Source organism: Phacochoerus africanus, chromosome 4, assembly GCF_016906955.1.
Source record: "Phacochoerus africanus isolate WHEZ1 chromosome 4, ROS_Pafr_v1, whole genome shotgun sequence".
Classification (NCBI taxonomy): domain Eukaryota; kingdom Metazoa; phylum Chordata; class Mammalia; order Artiodactyla; family Suidae; genus Phacochoerus; species Phacochoerus africanus.
In genome coordinates, this window is record NC_062547.1 from 125,943,142 (window position 1) to 125,967,002 (window position 23,861).

General features: G+C 40.6%; 1 protein-coding gene and 1 long non-coding RNA gene across 3 annotated transcripts in view; both read left to right on the top strand.

Annotated features, from left to right (window-relative positions):
* SNCAIP (synuclein alpha interacting protein) overlaps positions 1 to 3,052 on the top strand; it is a 161,843-nt gene extending 158,791 nt beyond the window's left edge. For both annotated transcript variants that reach the window (XM_047778498.1, XM_047778499.1), the window contains one exon: positions 2,421 to 3,052. In XM_047778498.1, coding sequence (XP_047634454.1) covers positions 2,421 to 2,426 — 6 coding nt within the window. In that variant the 3' untranslated portion in view covers positions 2,427 to 3,052. The remainder of the gene's footprint in view (positions 1 to 2,420) is intronic.
* Positions 3,053 to 12,786: 9,734 nt separating this feature from the next.
* LOC125124359 (uncharacterized) overlaps positions 12,787 to 23,861 on the top strand; it is a 94,010-nt gene continuing 82,935 nt past the window's right edge. Inside the window, exon 1 of the long non-coding RNA XR_007134287.1 lies at positions 12,787 to 12,988. This is a non-coding gene — a long non-coding RNA (uncharacterized LOC125124359). The remainder of the gene's footprint in view (positions 12,989 to 23,861) is intronic.

Sequence of the window (23,861 nt, forward strand, 5' to 3'; positions counted from 1 at the left end):
ACTATTCTTCTGTCTTTATCCATACTTTTGCTTTTTCTTAAAGTTCTTTCTAGGATATTTGCTGAACTTTAACTTCCATCCTTTCTCATGTTTTATTTCTGCTATTATAGATTTAATTTCTAATAGCACTTTGCTGGTTTTCTTTTTTTTTTTTCTTTTGCACAGCACTTTATATGCAAGACATTTAAATTTTACAATCAAGTACAAATACAAAGGGATATTTTTATCTTTCCTTCCTTTTTACGGTAGAGGTGGTGTACTGCTAATGCACACAGTCTTGCTTCTTGCTTTTTTTCACCTAACATATTGGAGGTTTTTATGTATTAGTATAGAGAGTGTCTTCATTCTTTTACATAGCTACATATTATTTCATTATATGTACTATTTTTAATCATTTTACATTTATTGGAATTCTAGTCTTTTTCTTGTTGATTTATATAAGCTCTTTATATTACACATTATAAAAATTAATTCTTTGTAATATGAATTGCAAGCATTTTCCCTAGTTTTTCTTTTCTTCTTTTAATTTTTCATCACCTCTTTATAATATCTCTATTTATTCACTTTAACTTCCATTTCTCTATTTATTTTGGTCTTTGCCATAACAGCACTTTTCTCAAGTGTCTGGTGGCCCTTGACTCATTCATACTTAAGAACGAAACACTAAAGCTGAATAAAAGCTCTGTCTTTATGGGTGAGGCTTATTGACTGGTAGATGTTTCTTTACACAGACTGGTTAAGTACTAGGCTCTTTTGGGGGGAGACTCACTAATTGTCAGTATTTATAGGACTTTACTTTTGGCACTTGATTTCTTAAGGTAAGGAAACTCCAGTCTCCTTCTAAGGCCTATTAACCTGATTACCAGGTCAAACTAACAGGACAGTTGGGTTCTGTAGGGGCTTTCACTCAACCTCATAGTTTCTACCCACTTCAGCTGATTCAGAGTCTCTGGTTCATGCCTTGCCAACTGTAAACACCGGTCTTTTTTCACATTGGGAAAGGAACAGTCACCTGGCTACACTGGGTCAAGAAGGTAATCTAGGGTATGCACTGCTACTTCCAAAGTTTTGCAAATAATCTTTCCATTTTTAGCACCCGTACAGCCCCCACTCTCACTTTCAGAAGTACCTAGTACTTCTAGTTCCTGAGTTTTGCCGTTCAAATCAGTTCGTTGGGTTCCCTGACCATAGGGACCTTAGATTTCTTCTTTTCCTGCCCGCTCTGCTAAATCAATTCCACATGTCCATCCAGCTTCTTCATTGGCATTTTGCATGTCATCATCTCCTTTCCTGTTTCCCTTACTCATTTAGGTTGATGCCTTTTTTATTTCTTTACTTTCGCCTTAGTGTTGTTTTATAAGAAAGTGATGATAAATGTGTATATTTAATCCATCATATTTAATTTGAAGTTCTTAGAACGTCTTTTAACCAACCAGGTTTTTCTTTCACTCTCTTCCCTCTCTTGGCCATGAACATCTCCCTAAAGTTCTATTCAGATGAATAAATAAAAATAAGAATTATAACCTTCAGATGGTGATGATGATCAAATATTAACTAGAATATTGAGAATATACCACGTGGTATTTATAAACAAGTAGATTTTGAGGCCATAGAACCGCACTTGGGATTCTTCATCCACATGTATCCTCATGTAAGCAAGGACCATTCCTGGAAACAGATGGTTTTTGTCTGGTATAGCAACAAGAAGGAATTTAGTAATATATAGCTCCCTCAAGCTCAGGAGATAACTCTCTTGATGAGTTTATACCCAGAATGGGATGAATATCTCATGAAAATGAATGCTTCTACCAAGAGAGATATCCGTTTAAAAAGCAAAGCTCTTTGAGCTGGTACTTCTTATAGGTTTATGAGGTATCCAGTAATGAGGGAAAAACAGCACTATTGCTCCATAGTTTCTTCTTTTTCTCATAGATTTATCCACTCATGGTCTTTTAACCTGCTCCTACTCAGTAATCTCACACCCAAAGGAAAAGCATTTCCTTTAAACTCTTTAATGCTTAAGCTCACTAGAAAGTAAAAGGTGTTGCCAGGGAATCCAGTGACTACACTCTAAGTATCTATTATTTCCACTCAACCAGCAGGACTGTACTTTTTGTTTGATGGATCAAACTCACCTGAGTATAGAATTTTGCCTAGATTCCAGTCAGCGTGATTGAGAAATTACTTCCGGAGCCAAATTGCAAAGTGTCCTCAAAGTGCGTTATTATACGACCGTTGCTCTTATAGTTTAAAGAGTGGTTTATATGAAAAGGGAATAATTTGCCTACTGGAATGAAGTGTTCTTCAGTGTGGCTTGTGAGAGGATAATTTCCATTTTTGGTGAGCTGTTTAGTGGCCTTGTATTGTAACTTGACCATAGTTTTATCTAATTTTGGCCTTGTGGTTTCTCTTCTGCTTAGGCATAATGACATCAATAGAAAAATGAAGAAATCCTGCAGCATAAGGCACGTGGCTGAGCCAGAGTCGAAAGAACTCTTCCTATAAATCATTTTTTTATTATTATTATCTCTCGTTGCTGCCCTTTGGACACCATTGGAAATTTTGGGACTGTCCTCTGTGGAAATAGAACCATGAGAACAATGCCTCACCAGCAGAAGAACAGACTATCAGGATGCCTTAAATTTATAGCACTAGAGTATAAAAGACACACTTTTGGGTGATATTTGTGTATATAACTTGTTTTTGAAGAGATGCTGTTTAAAAGCATGACTGGGCAAATATATGTTTTTTTAAGATTGGATTTATTCAACCTCCCCCCCCCCTCCAGGGCATTCACCAAGCCACTGACACCACTTTGTATTTCATCACTTGCATGAGTGTTTGCGGATGTTGGTTGAACTTCCCTTTCCCCATAACATGGGCAGTTTTGGCTCAGCTTCTCCTTGAGACCAGGTCAGTGGTATTGTTTTCTGTTAAGAGGGTTTTTTCTGTCATTTCTACTTTTGTATAAAGGAAATAAAACAATGTTAACAGCCACCTGTAAGCGTGGGGCATTTACTTTCTAATAAACCTGTGATGTTCTGATTTCTAAGGGGCTTTAAGAATATTTTGACTGCTGCTATTTTATTTCAGGAACAAACTGCGCAGTTTAGCTGCTTTCCCATAGGGGTCAAATAAAACATTCCAGTTTTTGCTAAGTACTAAAGGATCAGACAAGTATATCAAGTCAGTCAGTTCCTTCTGTCTTCTCAAATCACAGCGTTGACATGAGAAAATACTAATGACAACCAAGGATTTAGCCCCTTTTGGGGTCACTTTTTTCTGCCTCTAACACATTACGAGGCCTGTCTAATCCCTTTAGGAGACAGTGTGGAGCCTGAATTCATAAGAGCGCTATTGTTGCTGCAGCTCCAAACGCACATAAGCAGTAAGTTCCAGATGGTTTCGTCCTATCATGGAAAAATACATTTCTGCTGAAATTTCAAGAGTGTCCAAAGTGTTGGCATGGCCTGTAAGAGGCCTGTCAAATGTTAGGTTGAAAGTAGAATGTATTCTTATCAGTAGGAGGAAGCAGTGTATGTTCTTACCAGTTACTAGCAGTGCAACTGCGGTCACCATGGGCCATTCTATATCCTGGTGGGCTTTGCCAAACGTAGGCTTGATGAGATACAACGAAGTATAGAAGAAGGAAATAATATTTAAGTGTCTTTCATGTACCGGCCGTGTTTATGTGGAGGTATTGTAACTTGCATTTTCTAGATTAGAAAATTAAACTTCAGAAAATGGATGTCCTGTGTCCAAGGTAACACTAGTGGCAAATAGCAGGACTGCCTTTGGTACACGTTTGCTCATTATCCCCACTAAATTATCCATCATCCGTCCTGCACTACACTGTCTCTATGGGGCATTGACCACCTGCCTGGCACACAGGAAGCATGAGCTATGTGCCGTTGGCTCTACTCCTAGACAACTCTGGTCTTGGGCAGTGGATACTGCCTCTTTCATAAATCTGGGAAAGGGGAAGACTGGCTTTCCTACATATCTAGGAGGTGGGGGAGGTAGGTTCCTTCCAGCTTTTAGAGCAACATGTCTATGTATTTAAGAGCTAGTTAACTCTGTCCTTGTTCGGTTCCTATGAGTTCCTGTGGTCAGAGCCTGGCACTGTGTGTGGTTCTGCATGTCTTTTTTTTTTTTTTTCTTTTTAGGGCCACACCTGTGGCATATGGGAGTTCCCACGCTAGGGGTTGAGTCAGCGCTACAGCTGCCGACCTACACCACAGCCAAAGCAACACTGGATCCGAGCTGCATCCGAGACCTACACCACAGCTTTTGGCAATTCCATATTGTTAACCCACTGAGCAAGGCCAGGGATAGAACCCGCATCCTTATGGATACTAGTCAGGTTCTTAACCCACTGAACCACAATGGGAACTCCTATTTCTGCATTTCTCACATAGTCTTTTTCTCAAATAAGATGCCCTATTCTGATTTTGGCCCCTTGGGCTCATGTGTCCTCTTTGATTGCTTCCTCATATTTCACTGCTCTGTACTTAGTGTTTGAGATTCAAATCAAGAATACATGGCAAGCGTATGTAAAATGCAGATTCCTGTGTTTTCTGCCTGGTATAGGAGAGGTGACCCTGGAGTCACATGTGAGCCAAGCTTTGGGACTTAGCCCCAGAATGGAGCCTGCAGAGGAAGGAGACCAGAGAGTGCTCTCTGTCCCCTAGGGACCCCACTTTTGTTCCTAGACACAGTGTGTTTTTAAACCTGAAAGTTGAAGAGGGCTGAGTATCCTGCAGGAATTGTATGAGCCATACAGAGAGTTCCCCATTAAAACATAGCAAAGAAATTTGAAGAATTTGAAAAAGAGATGCTACCTTGACCTAGAAACCAGTTTGATTGTTTATGACACTATCACTTTAGATACCACAGTACTAAGCATGGAAGATCAAAAAAGGTAAAATAGGGAAGCTGAGCAGATTCAGATGAGTCAGACCACAAGACAAGGTATTCTCTGTTGAATGATGTTGCTAGGACACGAAAAATGCTGTTCTTAAATCACACATGTATGCCATCTTTACCATCCAAGTTCCTTATGACATGGATAAATTGTGCTTGAAATTAATAGAAATGATGTTTTCCTTACCACAAACTTAGCATTGTGCAGAATTTTAAAAATGAAAACACCAACTCCTATTTCTTTAGGGAAATCGAGACACATTTACATATGAAAGAAAGAGTGTGTTTCCTTTTAGTAAGAACAGCTTTGGGGCCCTGGCCCCACCTCCCTCCCATTGGGCCAGTAAAAAGAGTGCTGCTCTATCTGCATGCCTAATTACATCCAGCAGAGCAGAGAACTCTGCTCTGCTGTAAAAAAAAAAAAACTATCACAACATCTGTCAGCATCTTTTAAAAACTGGCTGTTTTTATGTCACTAAAGGGACTTGTATTGTCTAAGTTCAACATTTCAAATTAAGAATGTTTCTTAGAAAAGATAACAAGATACCAAGCTTTCACCACTTTGAATGGATTGAATTCCCAGTATTTATTCTCATAAAAACATTAGAATCAAGACCCCAACCCCAGTATGAAAGTTTTAGATGGGTATCATGGGTTGGGTGTGTGGATGAGACTCTGAAAGCATATCTTCAAGAAGTAAGTTTGGAGAAATTTTTTTCTCAAAGTTAATATTCATAGCCAACCTACAGGATGGTACAAGCTGGAGGAAATAACTATAAAATAAATATTTAACTCCCTGAGAGACTCCCTGATACTAAATGGGTTCAGTGTTATTTTGTCACTCCTAAATGCTTAATGTTAAGTTGATAAATTAAGAATTAGGAAGTCATTACAAGAGAGTTGATACCATTTTCCCACATAAAAATGGAGTTTGCATTGTCTGTTGCCTGTAACTCTCTTTTGTTGATCTGTCTATATGTTCTGTGTCATCACTTGTGTTATTTCCCATGATTCTTTAACTGTTGCATAGTTTTATAGAACCTTTCCAAGCATTTGACTCCTGCCTCTTAATGAGACGATAAGTTTGTTGATCTTAATAGGTGGTGGTTAGTGAATATCTACTAGTAATTTTGTCAATGTTCTTGTTTGGTAGGTTGGTTGGTTTTTTGGTCACAAGGCATATGGAGTTCCCCGGGCCAGGGATAGAATCTGAACGTTGGATGCAACCTATGCCACAGCTGCAGCAACACCTAATCCTTAACCCACTGCATGGGGCTGGGGATCAAACCCATGCCTCAGCAGTGACCCAAGTGGCCACAGGAGCAACACAGGTCCTTAACCCACAGCACAGCAGGAACTCCCTCAATATTTTTATATCCATCTCATTTTCTTCCCCATTCATCTTCTTCCACCCCTTCCGCCTCCTCTCTCTCTGTATGTTTCTCTCCCTTGTTCTCCTTCCTCTTTGCTTTCATCTTCCCTCCCTTATTGTCCCTTTCCTCTACCCTCATTCCCAGGATTTCCAGGCCCTTTATATAAGACCTTCCTTGGAAGAAACCTAGCAAAGGAATTGCAGTAAATAGAAATGTATTAGACCCATGTCTTCAATGAAAAGTAAATCACCTCTCATCCTTGCCAGAACATGTCAGTAGAACACTCATCTTTCTATAGGCTGATGTAGTCAACACATTGTGATTGAGACATGGCAGGAATCAGGCTCTGTGCTAGGCACTCTCCTTGAATAAAAGCAACTCAGAAGTTGATTTCAACCATCAAGTTGTTCATTTGGAGGGACTTGTGGAAAAAAGATATTCTAAGTGGTTTATAGCAGCAGTTCTCAAACTTTGCTGCACAAGAAAATCACCTGGGTGAGCTTTTAAAAATATGATGCCCAACCTGAACCCCCTAACAAATAAATTCAACTCTCTGGAAGTAGAAGTGGCATCAGCACTTATAAAAACTGCCCCCAGACTGCAATGTGCAGTCACATTTTAAAACCAGTTCCTTGCTGCTTAAAGTGTGTTCAGGTACTCTCACCTCTGGCCTCAGCTAGGAGCATGTTAGAAATACAGAATCTTCTGGCATTTACTACGGTGCCTATGTTCAGTTTTGTGATGCTATGAACTATTTGTTGAGACAGTAGTTAAGAGACTTTGCCAAAAAACCCTTCCTGAAGGAGACGAGAAGAATGATGTGCCCCTTAAGCCTGGGATGGGGTATGGAGAAAAGATAACTACATGTTCTAGGGAACGTGTCATTGAGGTCGTTGCAGTCTTCTGTTTAATGTGTCTATAGACAGAAAATCATATTCAATACTATAATTTCATATGTAGGACATTTAGGAATCATCTTATTATAGAAAGTGAGGCTTCTCTTCTGTACGGAACAGGAAGAAGACAGAATAATTTTTAAATAAATTCTTCAACGCCCAATCCTTAACCCAATGAGCCACCTTAGGAACTCCAGGGTCTAGTTTTTCAATTGTTATTTCCCTAAGTTTCCGAAAACCCATGTTTATAGAAGTCAGCTTATCAGAAATATCCCTACTTGGCAGTGGCATAACCAAATCAAAAGCACACCAAAGCAAAGCCTAAAACCACCACTGTAGGGGCTCCCCATAAGATGCCAGCAAGATTCATCATGTATTTTATGACCTCATTTCACAGCACAGTGCTTATACTCTGTGCCAGAGGTGTTCCTTTGTTTACACAACACACACACACACACACACACACACACACAGAATGACTGCCTACCATGTGCACAACTCTGTCCCAAGTGGTGGAAATGTAACCATAAATCTACGGTAATAAAGGCATAGCGTCTTTGAGGATATGTGGAAAGTCTGAGTTGAACAGCATCAATCTGAAAAGGGTAGCAATCTGTTGTGACATTGTGGTCTTAGTACATTTGTATCTTATAAACATTTTTCATCTGTGCTTCTATAGAATGAGTTCTTGCCGTTGTTCAGCCAATTAGGAACAAAGAAGGAAGGACAGTTAGTAACAAGGAAGGAAGGAGTTGAATGCTGTTGTTCGTGGTAGGCAGTGTTAGTTCCCTTCTCAATATCCTTTCTCCCTTTCTTCCTAATTAAGAGAAGTCAGTTAAATGTTCCCAGGTAAAATTACTTTCCCAGCTGCCCTTGAAATTAGGAATGGCCATGTGACTCCGTTCTGGCTAATGAAACAGCAGAAATCATAAGGTGGTGCTTTAGAAAACTTTGTGGAGGAAGAAGCTTCCCAGGCACTTGTCTTTGCATCTGTTCTTTCCCCTCCGGGGTTGAGCAGCACCTCTTGCAACCAGGAGAACAAAGTCATGTGGCGAGAAAGGAAGAGAAGGAAAGAGAAGGAACGTGGCCCGTGAACAACCCTACGAGCCCTGGGCTGTCCTGTCTGTTATGTAAGTGAGTAAAATAAAGTCTTTTTACTGATTCAGTTACTGATACCTGGCTTTTCGTAGGAGTAGCCAAATGTAAAACCTAACTGATGTGCTCATCATACGGAAGAGGTAGTATATATTCAATTCACTGGCATAAAGGAACATTTCACAAATTGTGTTCTGTCCACCACTAGGTCTCTGAGATGTTCGGTTCTGCTGCAGGATGAAGTAGGTTTTGCTAGTTTGCTAAACAGTTCACACAAAATCTGGTAACGCACTGTGATCTACCACCTTCAAAGGGCTTACTCTCCCAGCTGCTGGCAGGGCAACTGGCCCAGAGCCCTTGGGCGTTAGCCTTCTCCTCTGGGAACTGCCCTTGGTGGAAGAGAGTCACCTTGTCCACGAGAACCCCTCTTCCCAGAGCAGCCTGTATCGGTGACCAGTGAGCATGTGGGTAGACAGAGTCAGCTCCTCACCTAACTCCAGACAATTCCAAAACGCCATCCTGGTTTCAGAGCTCCCTGTGGGCTTAGTCCAACTTCTTCCTCTGCCTTATCCTGCCCCCTCCCCTGTTGATGGAGGAGCCATTTCTAATAAATTTCCTCCATTCTAATCTCAGAGTCCACTTTCCAGGGAATTCAAACTATGACAGCATATTAGCCTGCTCACGTCTTAAAGAATTTCAGTGTACCAAAGCAACTTGTCTAACTGTGTTTGGAGCTTCACCTTATTTGTAAACCAAAGGACTGTTTTAAAAAATTTACTGGGAAATAGTTGACTTACGATGTTGTATTAGTGGTCAGTTATCTATCCATACATATATATATATATATAACCATTCTTTTATTCCCAGAGGACTTTTAGAATACTTTTCACATCCCCCCGAGTTTGGGAACTACTGGAATCAATTTTAAATCATTGTATATATATGGAATTTAGACTATTCTAGAGAAGGCCCCATGTCAAATCAAATTGCATGTGCCACAACAGAACCGCTTAGCCAAATTTCAAAGAAACGCAGCTGAAGTTATATTCTATTTGAATATAGCTTTGTTTGCTAATAATGTCAAATTGATACTTAACATAGCAGCCTGTGGGCATTATTATTATTATTACCTTTCTCAGGGTCCTTCCTTCAGGTATGGACCCAGATGTAATCCATCAACCTTATTTCCCTGCCGATGGCTGAACTGCGTTCTAATTTCCCAAAGAAATGTCATCTGTGAACTATGGCATTTATCAAAAATCAATATAAGAAATAACCATAAAGAAAAAAGTGTATATTTTTTATAAGACTGTTATTGAAACCATCATATGTTTTAAAAGCCAATGGCTCTATTAGGGGCCATAAAATAAATTCTTCTTAGAGTTAGTGCTAGGAAAAAAATCTGCTTCTATAGAAAAACTAGCATACTTCTTTTTATTAGCTAATAAGAACCTTATATAACTTGTGTTTTCCTTTTTGTCTTGCCTGCCAGGAAAAGGCCAAAAGTAAAGCTTGCATTCCATCTCAGTAGCAATCCTTAGCTTAGTTTGTTCTAGTACATTCTTCGCTAGGTATCACATAGGATTAATTACTGGACCCGCCACAGATACCAAAGTCTGCAAATACTTAAGTCCATAGTTGGTCCTCTATATTCCCAGTCATGCATTTGCGGATTCATTCATCCGCGGCAGGTAATATAGTACATGATGTGTGGTTGGTGGATATGGAGGGCTGGCTGTGTACCAGTCTTTCCACCTCTATTCCCTCTCTTTGTTCTTACTTCATCCTTTTTTAATAGCTGTGCCACATGTCTATTATAAGCCACCCTTAGACCTTCTGAAAATAACTAAGTTGAAATCAATTAAAATGTTCCTGTTATTTTTTTCCTCACCTTGCCCCTGCCTCCCCGATCCTTCCCATTCATTTTATTTACCTGATATTGAAACCCACACTGTGCGTGCAAGGTGATGCTGATTCCATGTGTAAAAGAACTGTTACCTCTAGGTGCTTATTGTCTACTCAGGAAGAGACAGATCACCTGCACACATGTGTAAAACGCACGATAGGGAACAAGGATGTGTGTGGTGGGGGCTGCAGCGCCAGTGTTGTTGAGAACCTTATATAACTTGTGTTTTCCTTTTTAGACTGTGGTCTGAGGTTCTTCCACCCCCTCTCTTTGCACAGGTATCAGCCCTGCAGCCCCTATGAAGGCTGTCTATTCCTGGGTTGGGTGGAAGCCAGGCATGGGCTCTGTGTTTCCCCTTTAACAGGGGCAGACAAGTATCCTCAGATATTGCGATTGGCAAACGCTGCCCCAATCAGTGTAATCAATTGTCAAAATGAGAGAGATCCGAACATAGCGCTGCATGTCCACAGCCAAGTGGCTTCCCTGGTATCTTGTCCGAGTCAGAGAATCTTGGCAAATTTTCGGCCAGCCCTTGAAATGATCAAGCAATGCCTGTTTTCTAACACAGAGACAGCTGGGAAGAGATTCCGATGGGCTCTCTATTTGACTCACCTGTCTTCTTACTCTACCCTAGATGCAGGGCCTTAGTGCTGGCCCCTAAGAGTCTTTTCTGCCAGCACTCCTGTGTCAGCACCAGGGACTTGCCATGGTGCTGGCAGTGCCTTAACCCTGCCCACCTCCGTCCAAGAAGCCTTGCTGTGGGGAGCCCTTCAGCTCTGCTGTGGCTACACGTCTCTGTGTTTTCTTAGCCAGTGATCGTGCACAGCCAAGGCATTAAAGTCAAAGCATATCTTCCAGTCTCTATGGGCCCCGCTGTGGCCTAGGACTCCCTTATCTAGCCAATCTCCCCCACAATAGACTGTGGTCTGAGGTTCTTCCACCCCCTCTCTTTGCACAGGTGTCAGCCCTGCAGCCCCTATGAAGGCTGTCTATTCCTGCTCCCTCTCCCTTCAGCCTCCCCAGGCCTGTGCCCAGTCACTCTCATGCACAACTAATCCCATTCTGACCGCTGCTTCGCAAATGACCTTAAACTGGTACCCCACTGAATCTCCATCCTTGGGCCTGCCTCCTTTTAGTCTTTCACCCTCTTCAAGGTTCAGCCTTCTTTGGGGTAAGCATTCAGCATGGGTTATCCTTTTCTCTCTACTTTTCTCTCCTCTCCCAGCCTAGGGAGGGTGGAGGGGTGAGGTAAGGATGGTTCTTAGCAGCCCGTGGGTAGAGGTGGGTAGGGGTGCAGGTCTTCTCTTGGCAAAAATGAACTTGGTGCTGGTAAGTATGTCTCCCGTAATTTATGCCAAAAGAGTCTATTTCTGCCCCCACTTGAGTTTTGCCACAAAAACCCATCTTCTGTTCTCTTAACTGGTGGGGCAGGGAGAGGCAGCATGTGACTGAGGAAAACACACTCTAACACAGGTAAAACTTATGACTTGAGTTTCAAAGGATGGTCAATAAAAGGTGAAAAAGAGCTTTCATTCTACCTTAAGCTTCCCTCCTTTTTTTTGCATCTCTTGTCTCTTTTGCAAAAATTGTACTGCTCATAGGTGAGTCATTCACACTTCCCTTCTCTCACCCCAGGTTCCTCCTTCACTTTTCCTTTTGTGAATTAATTTAGCACAGAGAATATGTTAACGAATGACTTACATGTTGTTATTTGTGGCATTTATTTGTCTGCAATTCATCTCGGTTGAAAGAGATCAACTTTCAATTATAAACACGTTTTAAATTGTCATAAATTTGTTACAAGCAGTGAATAGCAGGTACAGGGAATAATTAACAAGTTAGATTGAAAGTTACCCGTCATGTTATTGATGGTGGCTGCCTTTGGGGGCCTGCCTTTTCGTGCAAGATTTATTGTCTCAGGCAATTTCTAAAATGTGTAAAGACTTGAAGGAGAAAGAAACCATTCTATTGTAACTTGTCTGAATGGATTCCTGACATCATGGCTGTAAACCTCTCTGTTTGTCTGGATCTGTATATACATCTGTAAGAAAAATTCTATGATGTCACATTCGGAACAATTGCTGGGTTGTAATGATGTCTCTCCAGGAGGAAGCAATTTATCCTTAAGCTTCAGAGTGATCAGAAGGGATTGGAAAGTACTGCTTTCTGTCTGTACGTACGAGAGCAGCATTCCAAGTGAATTTCTAGCTATCGTTTCTTCCCGGATTTAAATTCTGACAGTGGAGCAAAATCACACCTCGATTTTAGGAACATTTTACCAGAATTGATCTTGGCACAACGGACGCATAAAATTGTCACTTTATTTGAATATCCTTCCGCCTCTTCCCAGATGTGTTTAAATGGCTGCACTACCTCTCCAGAGGCTCCTTTGTTTCCCAGACACACCACAAACTGCAAGGAGCCCTCCACCCTGTGCTCTGCAAAGTGCTCGGTCACAGGGTTTCTTGATTGGCTACCTAATTAAGTAAATCTCCTGGCCTGGAGAAAACGGAGTTAAAATAACATTGAGGTCTGTCCCGAAGCCCGCAAATGAGAAGAAAATTTGAAACCAGGGCTGAAAATTTCCTTTGTTGTGCAATGAGTATTGCAGTAGGGCTGTCGGATGGAGTTTCACGTACGTGTTAACATTTTCCTCTGCCCGAGTTCAGACCCCACCGTCTCCTAAATGTTGCAGGTTTGGCTGCTGTTAGTTCCTGAAGGATTAGCCTGTTGGAAACCATCAGCAAGGAAATGCCTCTGCCCACTCTGCCTGCTGTGAGAACTTCTATTGAAAGGTAAGAGAGCCCTTTCCTTGAAAAGAAAAGCATGGTATGCTGGGCAGAGACCTGAACGATCCACAGACTTCACGTGTTTGCTAGAAGCAGTGTAGGCACTCCATTCCAGACAGGGGAATGCGCCTACTTTTCTTCACCTAACCTCCGGAGACTGTGATTCCACAGTCCCCCTCAACATTTTTTGGGTTTGTTAAAACCATTAATGCCAGGTCTTCCTCCAGGCCTACTCATTTCTGCTGGGCCTGCTTTCCTAGCATTGCACCTTTTAACAATGACCCTGTTGAGAGTTCCCCTCCTGGTGCAGCAATAATGAACCTGACTAGTGTTCATGAGGATGTGGGTTCCATCCCTGGCCTCGCTTAGTGGGTTAAAGGATCCAGTGTTGCCAGGAGCTGCGGGGTGGGTCACAGACATGGCTTAGATCTAACGTTGCTGTGGCTGTGGGGTAGGTTGGCATTTACAGCTCAGTTTTGACCCTGACCTGGGAAATTCCATATGCCGCAGGTGCATCCCTAAAAAGACAAAAAAAGAAAAAAACGCAAAGACCGTGTTGACCGTAACAAGTACCCAGTCCGGTGCAAACATGAGAAGAAAGAAGAAGAGTCAGATCTCAAATCAGATAATGATAAGAGAGGGAGGGGAGAGCGTTTCCAGTGCCAAGTGTAAGAACTGGCACTTCCTTCTTTAACTGTGAAAGTATATATCCCCTCATAAAGGCATGTTTTACTGGTTGTATGTGGTTGAGAGATGAGAACCACTTTAAGTTAATAAATGGCTCATATTCCCCTTGACCTGTGGAATAAATACTCGTGAAGGACAGACTTCTTGGGGTTGTACCTCATCTTGTTGGTGCATTTGTAATAATTCAGTGCTTATGGCATCATGCCAATTCTAAATGATCAATTCATACTCAACAGCCAGCACTATCAGACCACTGGTGACAGATATCCCAGAATGAATTGATTACTGTACGTTTAAGGTCAGGTTTAGGTACACGTCTCGTCCCCTCCAGCCTGTGCAAAAATCTGTTATCTTACCTAGTTTATTTCCGTGTTAGTGTGTGATGTCTTATATGGCTTGCTAACGTAGCTTACCATATTTTTCTGGGCTCGAGCATTTATAAGAAAAACTTCAGATTTATACAAGGTTTTGGACATGTGACTCATATAAACTGGAATAAGACCATCGTTGCTGAAACCTGGGGCTTGCTTTGAAGCCTCATTGTACTGTTCTTGTGAAACCATTAAGCAAAATGCCCTGCAGGGTAGGAAAAATTGCATTGAGCAATAAAATGTCAACAAACTGCAGAATTTGAACATCAAGCACTTTCATCTAAACATGCCCTTCTCTCCTTTCGCTTGGCAAGGGTTTGGTTTTTAAAAAGTAATAAACTCGAGCACTCCAGTTGACCTGGGCTATGTTTAAGAAATTAAACCCTAGAGCCAGAAGCATTATGACCTTTAATGTGGACTCCCTACCTCAGAAAAACCATAGAATGAGAAATATAAACAGAAAAGGAAAACAGAAATTCATGTCTCAATTGTCTTGGTTTTGGATTTTTTTTTTTTTTCACAAGGGTACACAACAAAACTCTTGGCCAGAAGGAACAATCTTGCATCTGTTTAAACAGGTGTCCGGTACTTACCATCCCATGAACAGCACATTAATACAATCAGAGCACAATTTCAAAAGGGTATGAAGGAGGAAAACCTTTTCCTAAGTCTGTGTAACCTTTATAAACCTGGGGCAGACACAGTTTGGTCTCAGAGCAGGGTTGCAATCAAGAAACCGATTCCTACAGCCAAAAGTAATTTCAAAAGGACTCAAACCCTTCTGTTTCTTAAAAACCATCAAGGGTATCCAAATTCAAAGGCTGGAACAGTATTTATTAAAACCCCCTTTCGTCTTCTACCCCTCTCCCTCCCCCTTGCTGCCGGTCCAGATCATTTCAATTCACAGTTCCCCATAACTTCTCTCAACACATCCTTCTCCTTTTTCTGCCTTTCCTCACCTTCTCTTTTCTGCATTGCTTGATTGTGCAGATTGACCTTACTTCTCTCCTAGGAGAAGAGAATACCTATTTGTAGAAAGAAAAGAATCAGGAAATTCATCTGGTAATTGGAGAATTCTCTTTGGCTGGGTAGGGTCGGAAAATAGACAGTGAACATCCTGCATTTGGTCCCAGCATAAGTGTATCATGAATTAAAAACTACTGAAAAGTGGGAGCTGTATCTTCCCTAGATCCTTAAAACAGAGCCTACCAATCTGAGAGGCGCTATGTAGATACATTATGTTTGCACAGTTCTGAAGAAACTAGAAAAACCTGGAAAACCTAGAAACTAGAAACTAGAAAAACCTAGAAAAACCTAGAAAAACTAGAAAAAGAAACTAGAAAAACCTAGGCACAGAGAAGATCTCTGTTCTGTATCTCAGAAGAGTGAAGTTTTCTGTTGAAAGTATGGAGCTGATAGGTTACCAGACAGAGGTCTGGAATTTCTTGGAGAAGGATGCAAGAGACAGGATCAATCATGGACACACCAGGAAATTTTCATGTCTGCCTGCAGAGACCATGTGACAGTGGTTTAAAGTAGCAAATCAGGGTTTGCCCATACATGGCTGGCATTAGTTTTCTTGAAAGTTCTCTTCGAAAAATTCAGAGAGTATGAACCCAAATATCTTTAAGAGTTGAGCTGTGTCCTAATCAATGACACTGGCTAAGTGGGAACTATGACAAAGAGGAAAGGGCATGCTCGATCTAAAGTAAGTACTTCCTGGAGTTCCTGTCATGGCTCAGCAGAAATGAATCTGACTAGTATCCATGAGGATGCAGGTTTAATCACTGGCCTTGATCTGGTGTTGCCGTGAGCTATGGTGTAGGTCGAAGACATGGCTTAGATCCTGCATTGTTGTGGCCGTGGTATAAGCCAGCGGCTATAATTCCAATTCAGCCCCCAGCCTGGGCACCTCCATATGCTGCAGGGGCAGCCCTAAACAGCAAAAATAAATAGATAAATAAATAAATAAATAACTTCCTTTCCATTATTTTGTATCATGTGGGAATGCTAGTCCAGTGTCCCCAGACTCCCACTTTTCTAAGAGAGTCTGAAAATCACTATGCTATATGCAATACCCCGCCTTATGATTTCGATACTGGAGGTTTAATATCTTTCATCACTATGAATGCCAAATAGCCACGTATATGGACTAATGTAACCCACAATCCACATCAACTATGAGAAAAAATTAAGAAGTAACAAATATACCAACAAATATATCATTTGATGTCTTTACCTGATTTAATATGAATTCAGTAGAATTTTCTGCAAAAACCATCCACCAGCAAATAAAAACATTTAGAGGAAATCAAACAAGTGCTGTTTTTGCCAAATACATTAATTCAACCATGTAAAAACTGTAGACTTAAGCCCAGGAAGAAGTCATTATGAAAAGAAGAAATTACCTTAAAAGAAGATGTCCTTACTCAGAAATTCCTTATGGAAAATTATACAAAGAAAACATTCTTAGTTGCACAAAGATTGATATATGAGGATATTTATCACAACAATGTAACTGTGAAAAGTTGGAAACAACTAAGTTATCCAATAATAGAAGCTTCCATAATGTGCAAAACCATGCATGTTTAAAAATAATGCTGCAGATAATTATTTAATAGAAAAATGTTCTTGATTATACTGTTAGGTAAAAAGCAGGTAACATATACAAATAAAGTATAATTCCTTTTTTTCATATATGTTTTCATATATGTTTATATTGCTGAGAAACAAGCTGTTTTTATGAATTGAAAAACTGAATATTGCTGGGATGTCAGTTGTCCTAAATTTACCTGTAGCTTCAATACAATTTGAATCAAATTCCTGACAATATTTTATTTTTTAAAGATATTATCATGTTTATTTTAAAACGTATACAGAGGAGTTCCCTTCGTGGCTCAGTGGTTAATGAACCTGACTAGTGTCCATGAGGATGCAAGTTCTATCCCTGGCCTCACTCAGTGGATTAAGGATCCAGCGTTGCCATGAGCTGTGGTGTAGGCCATCAGCTGTAGCTCTGATTAGACCCCTAACCTGGGAACCTCTATATGCTGTCAGTATGGCCCTAAAATAACCAAAAAAAAAGTATATAGAAATGCAAAGGAGCTAAAAAAGCCAAAATAATTTTGGAAAAGCGGAAATTAGGGGATTTACATTCCTTGAGTTCATGATTTGCTGCAAAACTATAGAAATCAAAACAATTGTTTTGGCTTAAGGATAGATTTATAGATCAATGGAGCAAAATAAAGAGTCCAAAAATAGACCCATATATATATATATAGTTAATCAACTTTTTTAAAAAATTTCGCAAAATAATTCAGAGGGAAAAGGATAGTATTTTCAACAGGTGGCCCTGGGACAATTGGATATCTGTGTGGATGTGATGGTTATTTTTATGTGTCAACTTGGCTGGACCATGGTATCCAGATATTTGGTCAAACATTATTCTAGATGGTTCTGTGAGGGTGTTTTTTGGATGAGAATAACATTGAAATTTATGGACTTTGAGTAAAGCCATTTGCCCTCCATAATGTGAATGGGCCTCATGCAGTCAGCTGAAGACCTGAATAGAATTAAGACTGACCTCCCCTGAGCAAGAATGAATTCTGCCAGCAGCCTTTGAACTTGAACTGCAATTCCTTCTGAGTCAGCAGCCAGTCAGCCTCCCCCACTAGATTTTTTTTTAATGCAGAAATGAGCATTTATTTTCTTCTATTTTTTAAAAAATTACAAAGCTTTTCAAATATCAGTCAAAACTGAAAATTCTGACAGCACTGTCTAGTTCTGGGTCAGAAAATACGAGTTCTACCCTAAATTGGAACCCAGAATTGCCATGTGGCATGGACACACTGTTCCTTTCTCTTTTTTTAAAATTTTTTTAATTGTTATTTCCCCAATACAGTTTTTTTTTTCTACTGTACAGCATGGTAAACCAGCTACATATACATGTATACATTCTATTTTCTCACATTATCACGCTCCATCATAAGTGACTAGACATAGTTCCCAGTGCTACACAGTAGGATCTCATTGCTAATCCATTCCAAAGGCAATAGTTTGCATCCATTAACCCTAAGCTCCCAATCCACCCCACTCCCTCCCCCCTCCACCCCTGGCAACCACAAAAATCTGGCTGCAACATCTGCCACCCCATTGATCACCAGGGTTGATTCATCTGGTCTGGCTGGCGAGGCGGGTCACCTTCTTCCCTCACTGCTCCATGTCCGTCCCTCCCAAGGCAGCATGCTTGGTTGAAAAGGACAACCATCCCTGATAGAGGAGGACTGTTCTTTGGTCAAAGGTATATGACTACCTGCGCTCCCCTGCTAGAACCTCCAAACAAGCGCTCACTTGATTTTGACCTTGCCTCTGCAATCTCATTAGCCACTTCCTAAAAGAAATCTAACACTGAAGGTAGAGATAGACATATAGATAGAAATAGATAAGCTTTAGATGTGTGTTCTGTTCATTCTCTGGAGAACCCTAACTAAAACAGTAGATAAAAGAAGTTTGAATGCTAGGTCATAAGAAAAGTTAACTGAAGATTGAGCTGAGACCTATGTATAAAAGTCTGAATATGAAACTTCTAGAATAAAGCTTATGATAAAAATATTTGGGACCTTAGAGTGCAAGCAAAGATTGTTGTAGTTAGGATACAAAATTCCCTAACGTTAAAAGAATAAAATGATAACTTGGATTTAAGCAAAGTAATGATCTTTTGCTTTTAAAAAGATACCATTAAGAAAATGAAAGGCAAGCTACAGACAGCATAAAATATTCACAATAGGTATTTCTGACAAGGGATTAATTTCCTGCATATATGAAGAACTCTATTCAGTTATAAGAAGCCAAACAACCTCCAAAATAAATAGGCAAAATTTTGAACCAGTACTTCACAAAAGAAAATACACACATGGCAAACACACACTTGAAAAAAAAAATGTTCAATACCATTAGTCATTAGGGAAATCCAAATTACAACGAAATGAGACACCATATAGTCCCTAGAAAGGCTGAAATTAAAGGACTTAATACTATGCCAAATATTGTCAAGGATGTCAAGCATCTGAAATTCTTATACTGCTAGTGGGAATGCAAAAATGTACAGAAGAGCAGCAATTTCTTACAATGTTAAACATGTACCAACTGCATGATCCAGATTTACTCAAGAGAAGTAAAAACATGTATGCACAAAAACCTTACAAGCCTATAAGAGGGCATTTGCTCATGGCCTAGCAATTAAGGATTCAGCATTGTCAGTACTGGTTCAATCCCAAGCCTAGGAACTTCCAGGCATATAAGATATTTATATAAACTTTAATCATAGTAGCACAAAAGTGGAAGCATCCCACATGCCCATCCACATTCATACAGTGGAATACTAAAATATGCAACATAATTTAGTCTCAAAAACATTATGCTGAGCAAAAATATTCTGACACAAAGGAAAATATATACAGTGTGATTCCTTTATACACATTTCAAGAACAGACAAAACTAATGTAAAATGATGGAAAGAATAGTGGTCGCCAGGAGTATGGATCCAGCTGATCAGGAGATTGAGTACATAGTAGCATGTAGGAGATTTTCCATGGGTTGCAAATGTTCTACAGCATGATTAGGGTTGTTGTTACATAGGAGAATATATTTTTTTCAAAACTCACCAAACTCTACAGTAGAGTTTATGTATTTTATTGCATGTAAATTACATCTCAATAAATGCAATGAAGTCGGATCTTTAAAAAATATTTTCTGGGATTTCCTGTCGTGGCTCAGTGTTTAATGAATCTGACTATGAACCATGGGGTTGTAGGTTCGATCCTTGGCCTCAGTCAGTGGGTTAAGGATCTGATGTTGCCATGAGCTGTGGTGTAGGTCGCAGACACAGCTCGGATCTGGCGTTGCTGTGGCTCTGGCATAGGCCGGTGGCTGCAGCTCCAATTAGACCCCTGGCTTGGGAACCTCCGTATGCCATGGGTACAGCCCTAGAAAAGGCAAATAAAAAAGACAAAAAAAAAGAATTTTTTTTTAAAGACTGTCTTACTCCTGCCCCACAGCTGTGCAAGTCCTCTCACATATTCTCATCCCCGACTGCAAACTCCAGCACAGCCTTTCCCTATTTTCTAGGGATCATATTCTTTCTGATTCTAGAAATCAGTCTACACTCCCCCAGCCTTTTTCTGCTCCACCAGATGAGGTGCTTCCAGGAAGTGATCTTAGATCTGGTGATGCATCATAGTCACCTGAGGTGTGCATTAAAAATCCAGACTCCCGGACCTTTTCCCTGGAAATTCTGATCTTCAAGGTCTGCTTTAACTCCAAGGCATATGCTCTGTCCTAGGCTCACTGCTCACACCCCAAATGCACTCGATATCGAGTCACTGTTGCAAGGCTCTCTGCTAAAACTCAGTTCCCCCTCAAGTCCAGGGCTACCATTGGACACTGGCCTCACTTTTTTTTTTTTGGTCTTTTGTTGTTGTTGTTGTTATTGTTGTTGTTGTTGTTGTTGCTATTTCTTGGGCCGCTCCCGTGGCATATGGAGGTTCCCAGGCTAGGGGTCGAATCGGAGCCATTGCCACCAGCCTACGCCAGAGCCACAGCAACGCGGGATCCGAGCCGCGTCTGCAACCTACACCACAGCTCACGGCAACGCGGGATCGTTAACCCACTGAGCAGGGCAGGGACCGAACCCGCAACCTCATGGTTCCTAGTCGGATTCGTTAACCACTGCGCCACGATGGGAACTCCGGCCTCACTTTTTTAATAAGTGCCTTTTTCCAGTGTAAGCATCTTGAGTTATACAATGATGTCACTTTATCATTTTTACACCAAATTATGAGGGCCCTGATACAAATTAAAACCTTGTTTTTTTGTAGGCCCTCTCCCTTTGGTAATCTCAAAACTCTCCAGAAAAGTTACCTAGATGCTGAAATCCATCCTACTCCTCATCACCACTTGTCTTTGAAATCCAGGATTAGGGATAAAATCCTTTAATGGCAAAGTGAGAATGAGGGTCTCTGCTCTGGCTGCATGTCAAGATAATTTCTAAGAGATGCTTACTACTTAGTTACTTTATTAAGTCAGAGTACATATTTCTGCACCCTGTTCCTTAAGACCATAGAAATTGCAATGTTTAGGAAATACCTTTTTCTGAAAACCTTATTTGCTAGTTTGATCTGATTAGAAAAACATCAAAGATTGTACCTCCAAACCTATGAATATCAGGAGATATGTGAGGCTCTTAGCATGTAGACAGCCATGATTGCTCACAAGGCATGCCTTTGTTTATTGCATCCAAGCTTGCAGGGTAACTTTTCAGGGCAGTAGGCTTTGTGTGTCTGTGGATGTGTGTGAGAAAGAGAGACTACAGCCTTAATTCCATGAATGTCAGGTCCTAGAAGACTAGGAAAGACATTGCACCATTTTTACAAAATGCAAAATTTCTTTAGGTCCCATTAACCCTTTAATATGAATGCTTTTAACCGGTTGGGCTACCATGAGAATGAGGGTATTGGAACTCCAGCTGGGTGAGAAAGCAACAAGATAAATCTCTCTGCAGAGCAGTAGAATAGTCATGGAGGGGAAAGATTTAGAAGGCAAGCAGCAGCACGAGGAAATTCAATAGCTAGACTGCAATAAATGGGGTGAAAAGTGGACTCAGGAAGAAAGAGGTGTGTTGGAATGCAAAATGCAAGCCTGACCTTCTCTGCAACTGTGACAGCTGTTAACTCTCAAACTTCTCTACCTGTTTGCCAACAAGGGCACTTTGAAAAATAGGGAGCACACCTTCCCTGGTTTAGCCCAGTTTCCACTATGAAAACACTCTGATTCTTTTTTATATCTTCCCTGGCTTTTTCCAGTGGAAAAGAGAAAAAAAAAAAAAAAAGACACAAGCTTATTACTTCCCTAAACATTCCCTCTCGTCAGTATGATATTGAGAGAATTCCCCTAGTCTAGGATCTCAGAGAATTCCAGCAACATCTTATTTCACAACATTGATGGCCCTTAAGATTTTAAAGACTTGTAAAATTTTAGAACTGGAGAAACCATTGGAAATTGTCTAGTCCCAACTCTTAATTTGAGGCATTTAATCATTCATGCAAAAATAGGTATTGTTGGAATTCCTGGTCATGGAACCCGACTAGTATCCATGAGGATGTGGGTTCAATCACTGGCCTTGCTCAGTGGGTTAAGAATCTGTCATTGCTCTGAACTGTGGTTTAGGTCACAGATGTGGCTCGGATCCAGCGTTGCTGTGGCTGTGGTATAGGCTGGCAGCTACAGCTCCAATTCAGCCCCAGGAACTTCCATATGCCCTGGGTGCAGCCCTCCCACCCCACAGAAAGATAGATACTGTTAAGCCCCCACTGTAAGCCAGGAATCAGAAAGAGACAGAAACTTGGAGTTTCCATCATGGCTCAGCAGTAACGAACCCGACTAGGATCCATGAGGATGTGGGTTCAATCCCTGGCCTCATTCAGTGGGTTAAGGATCCCGCATTGCCATGAGCTGTGGTGTAGTTTGCAGGCTTGGCTCAGATCCCGCTTTGCTGTGTTGCTGTGGCTGTGGTGTGGGCTGGCAGCTAGAGTTCTGATTTGACTGTTAGCCTGGGAACTTCCGTATTCTGTGGGTGCAGCCCTAAAAAGAAAAAAAAAAAATAGCAAAGCAAAGAGAGAGAAACTTGACATGGAATACCACAGTCTCCTTTGCTTACCTACTCTATGTTGGTGGTTGTAAATTTTTTTCATTCTGTGTTGTTTGATCTTTAGTAACTAGCTACCGTATTTCTTACATTAATTCCTTAAATTATTTCTACATCTATCTCTTTTGGACTCTAGATATATAATACTAGAGACACAGTGGTAAGGTAAAACATGAAAATCCTATTCCAGGTGAGCTTATATTCTAGAGGAGAAAACATAATCAATGAAAATAAATAAATGTACACATAACATCAGATATTGAAAGTCAAAGAAGAAATAATTAAATAGAATGATAGAGATTGATTATGAGGCTGGTGACATGTTTCTCAAGAGTAGTTAGGAAAGGCTTCTCTGGGGTGGTGATAGCTGAATAGACATCCAAATGAAGTAGAGAATGAACAATGTTCCAAACCAAAAACGCTGTGTTGGAAACGAGCTTGCCATCTTTAAGAAATGGAAGAAGAGCCCCCCGTGGTGTATACAGAGTGACTGAGGCAGAGTGATAGGAGCAGAGGGTGAGTTAATGGGACAAATCATGTAGTTATAGAGCCTTAAAGGGAACGTAGGAACAATTTAAGTGATTTTACCAAGGCAGAGGTGTAACTTGTCCTGCCCCCACCACACTCCATGGAAGCCTTTGAAGGTAATTAGAATCACCCTAAGTTTCTGAAGTCAAAGACTATCTTTATGATATCACATTGTCCCAGTAGCAAACAGTATAAACTAGACCACCAGCATACAAGCAGATTGAGAGCAAGATAACTAATCTCCGTGACTCATAGAATGACTGATACAATCTGAAGGGGAAAGTACACAATGAGATGTAACTCTAATTTTTAAAATCATGGAAGACATGATTGAGTCACAATGGAATTATCCATCCTTTTCTAAATATGCTTTTCTGGTAAAGCTATGGTCAATCTTATTTTTATAGATCTGTAAAAAAAAAAAAAAAAAAGGCAATCCCTTATGAGCAATTGCCAAATAGTAAGCCTTCAAGGAATGGCCAGAGTAGAGCCTGGAGTAACTGGCACTGGGAGGCCATGCCCAGTTGGTAACGCAGAGCTGAGTCCAATGACAGGCCAACTGGGTAGAATACATAGAAAACATGGCACCTAT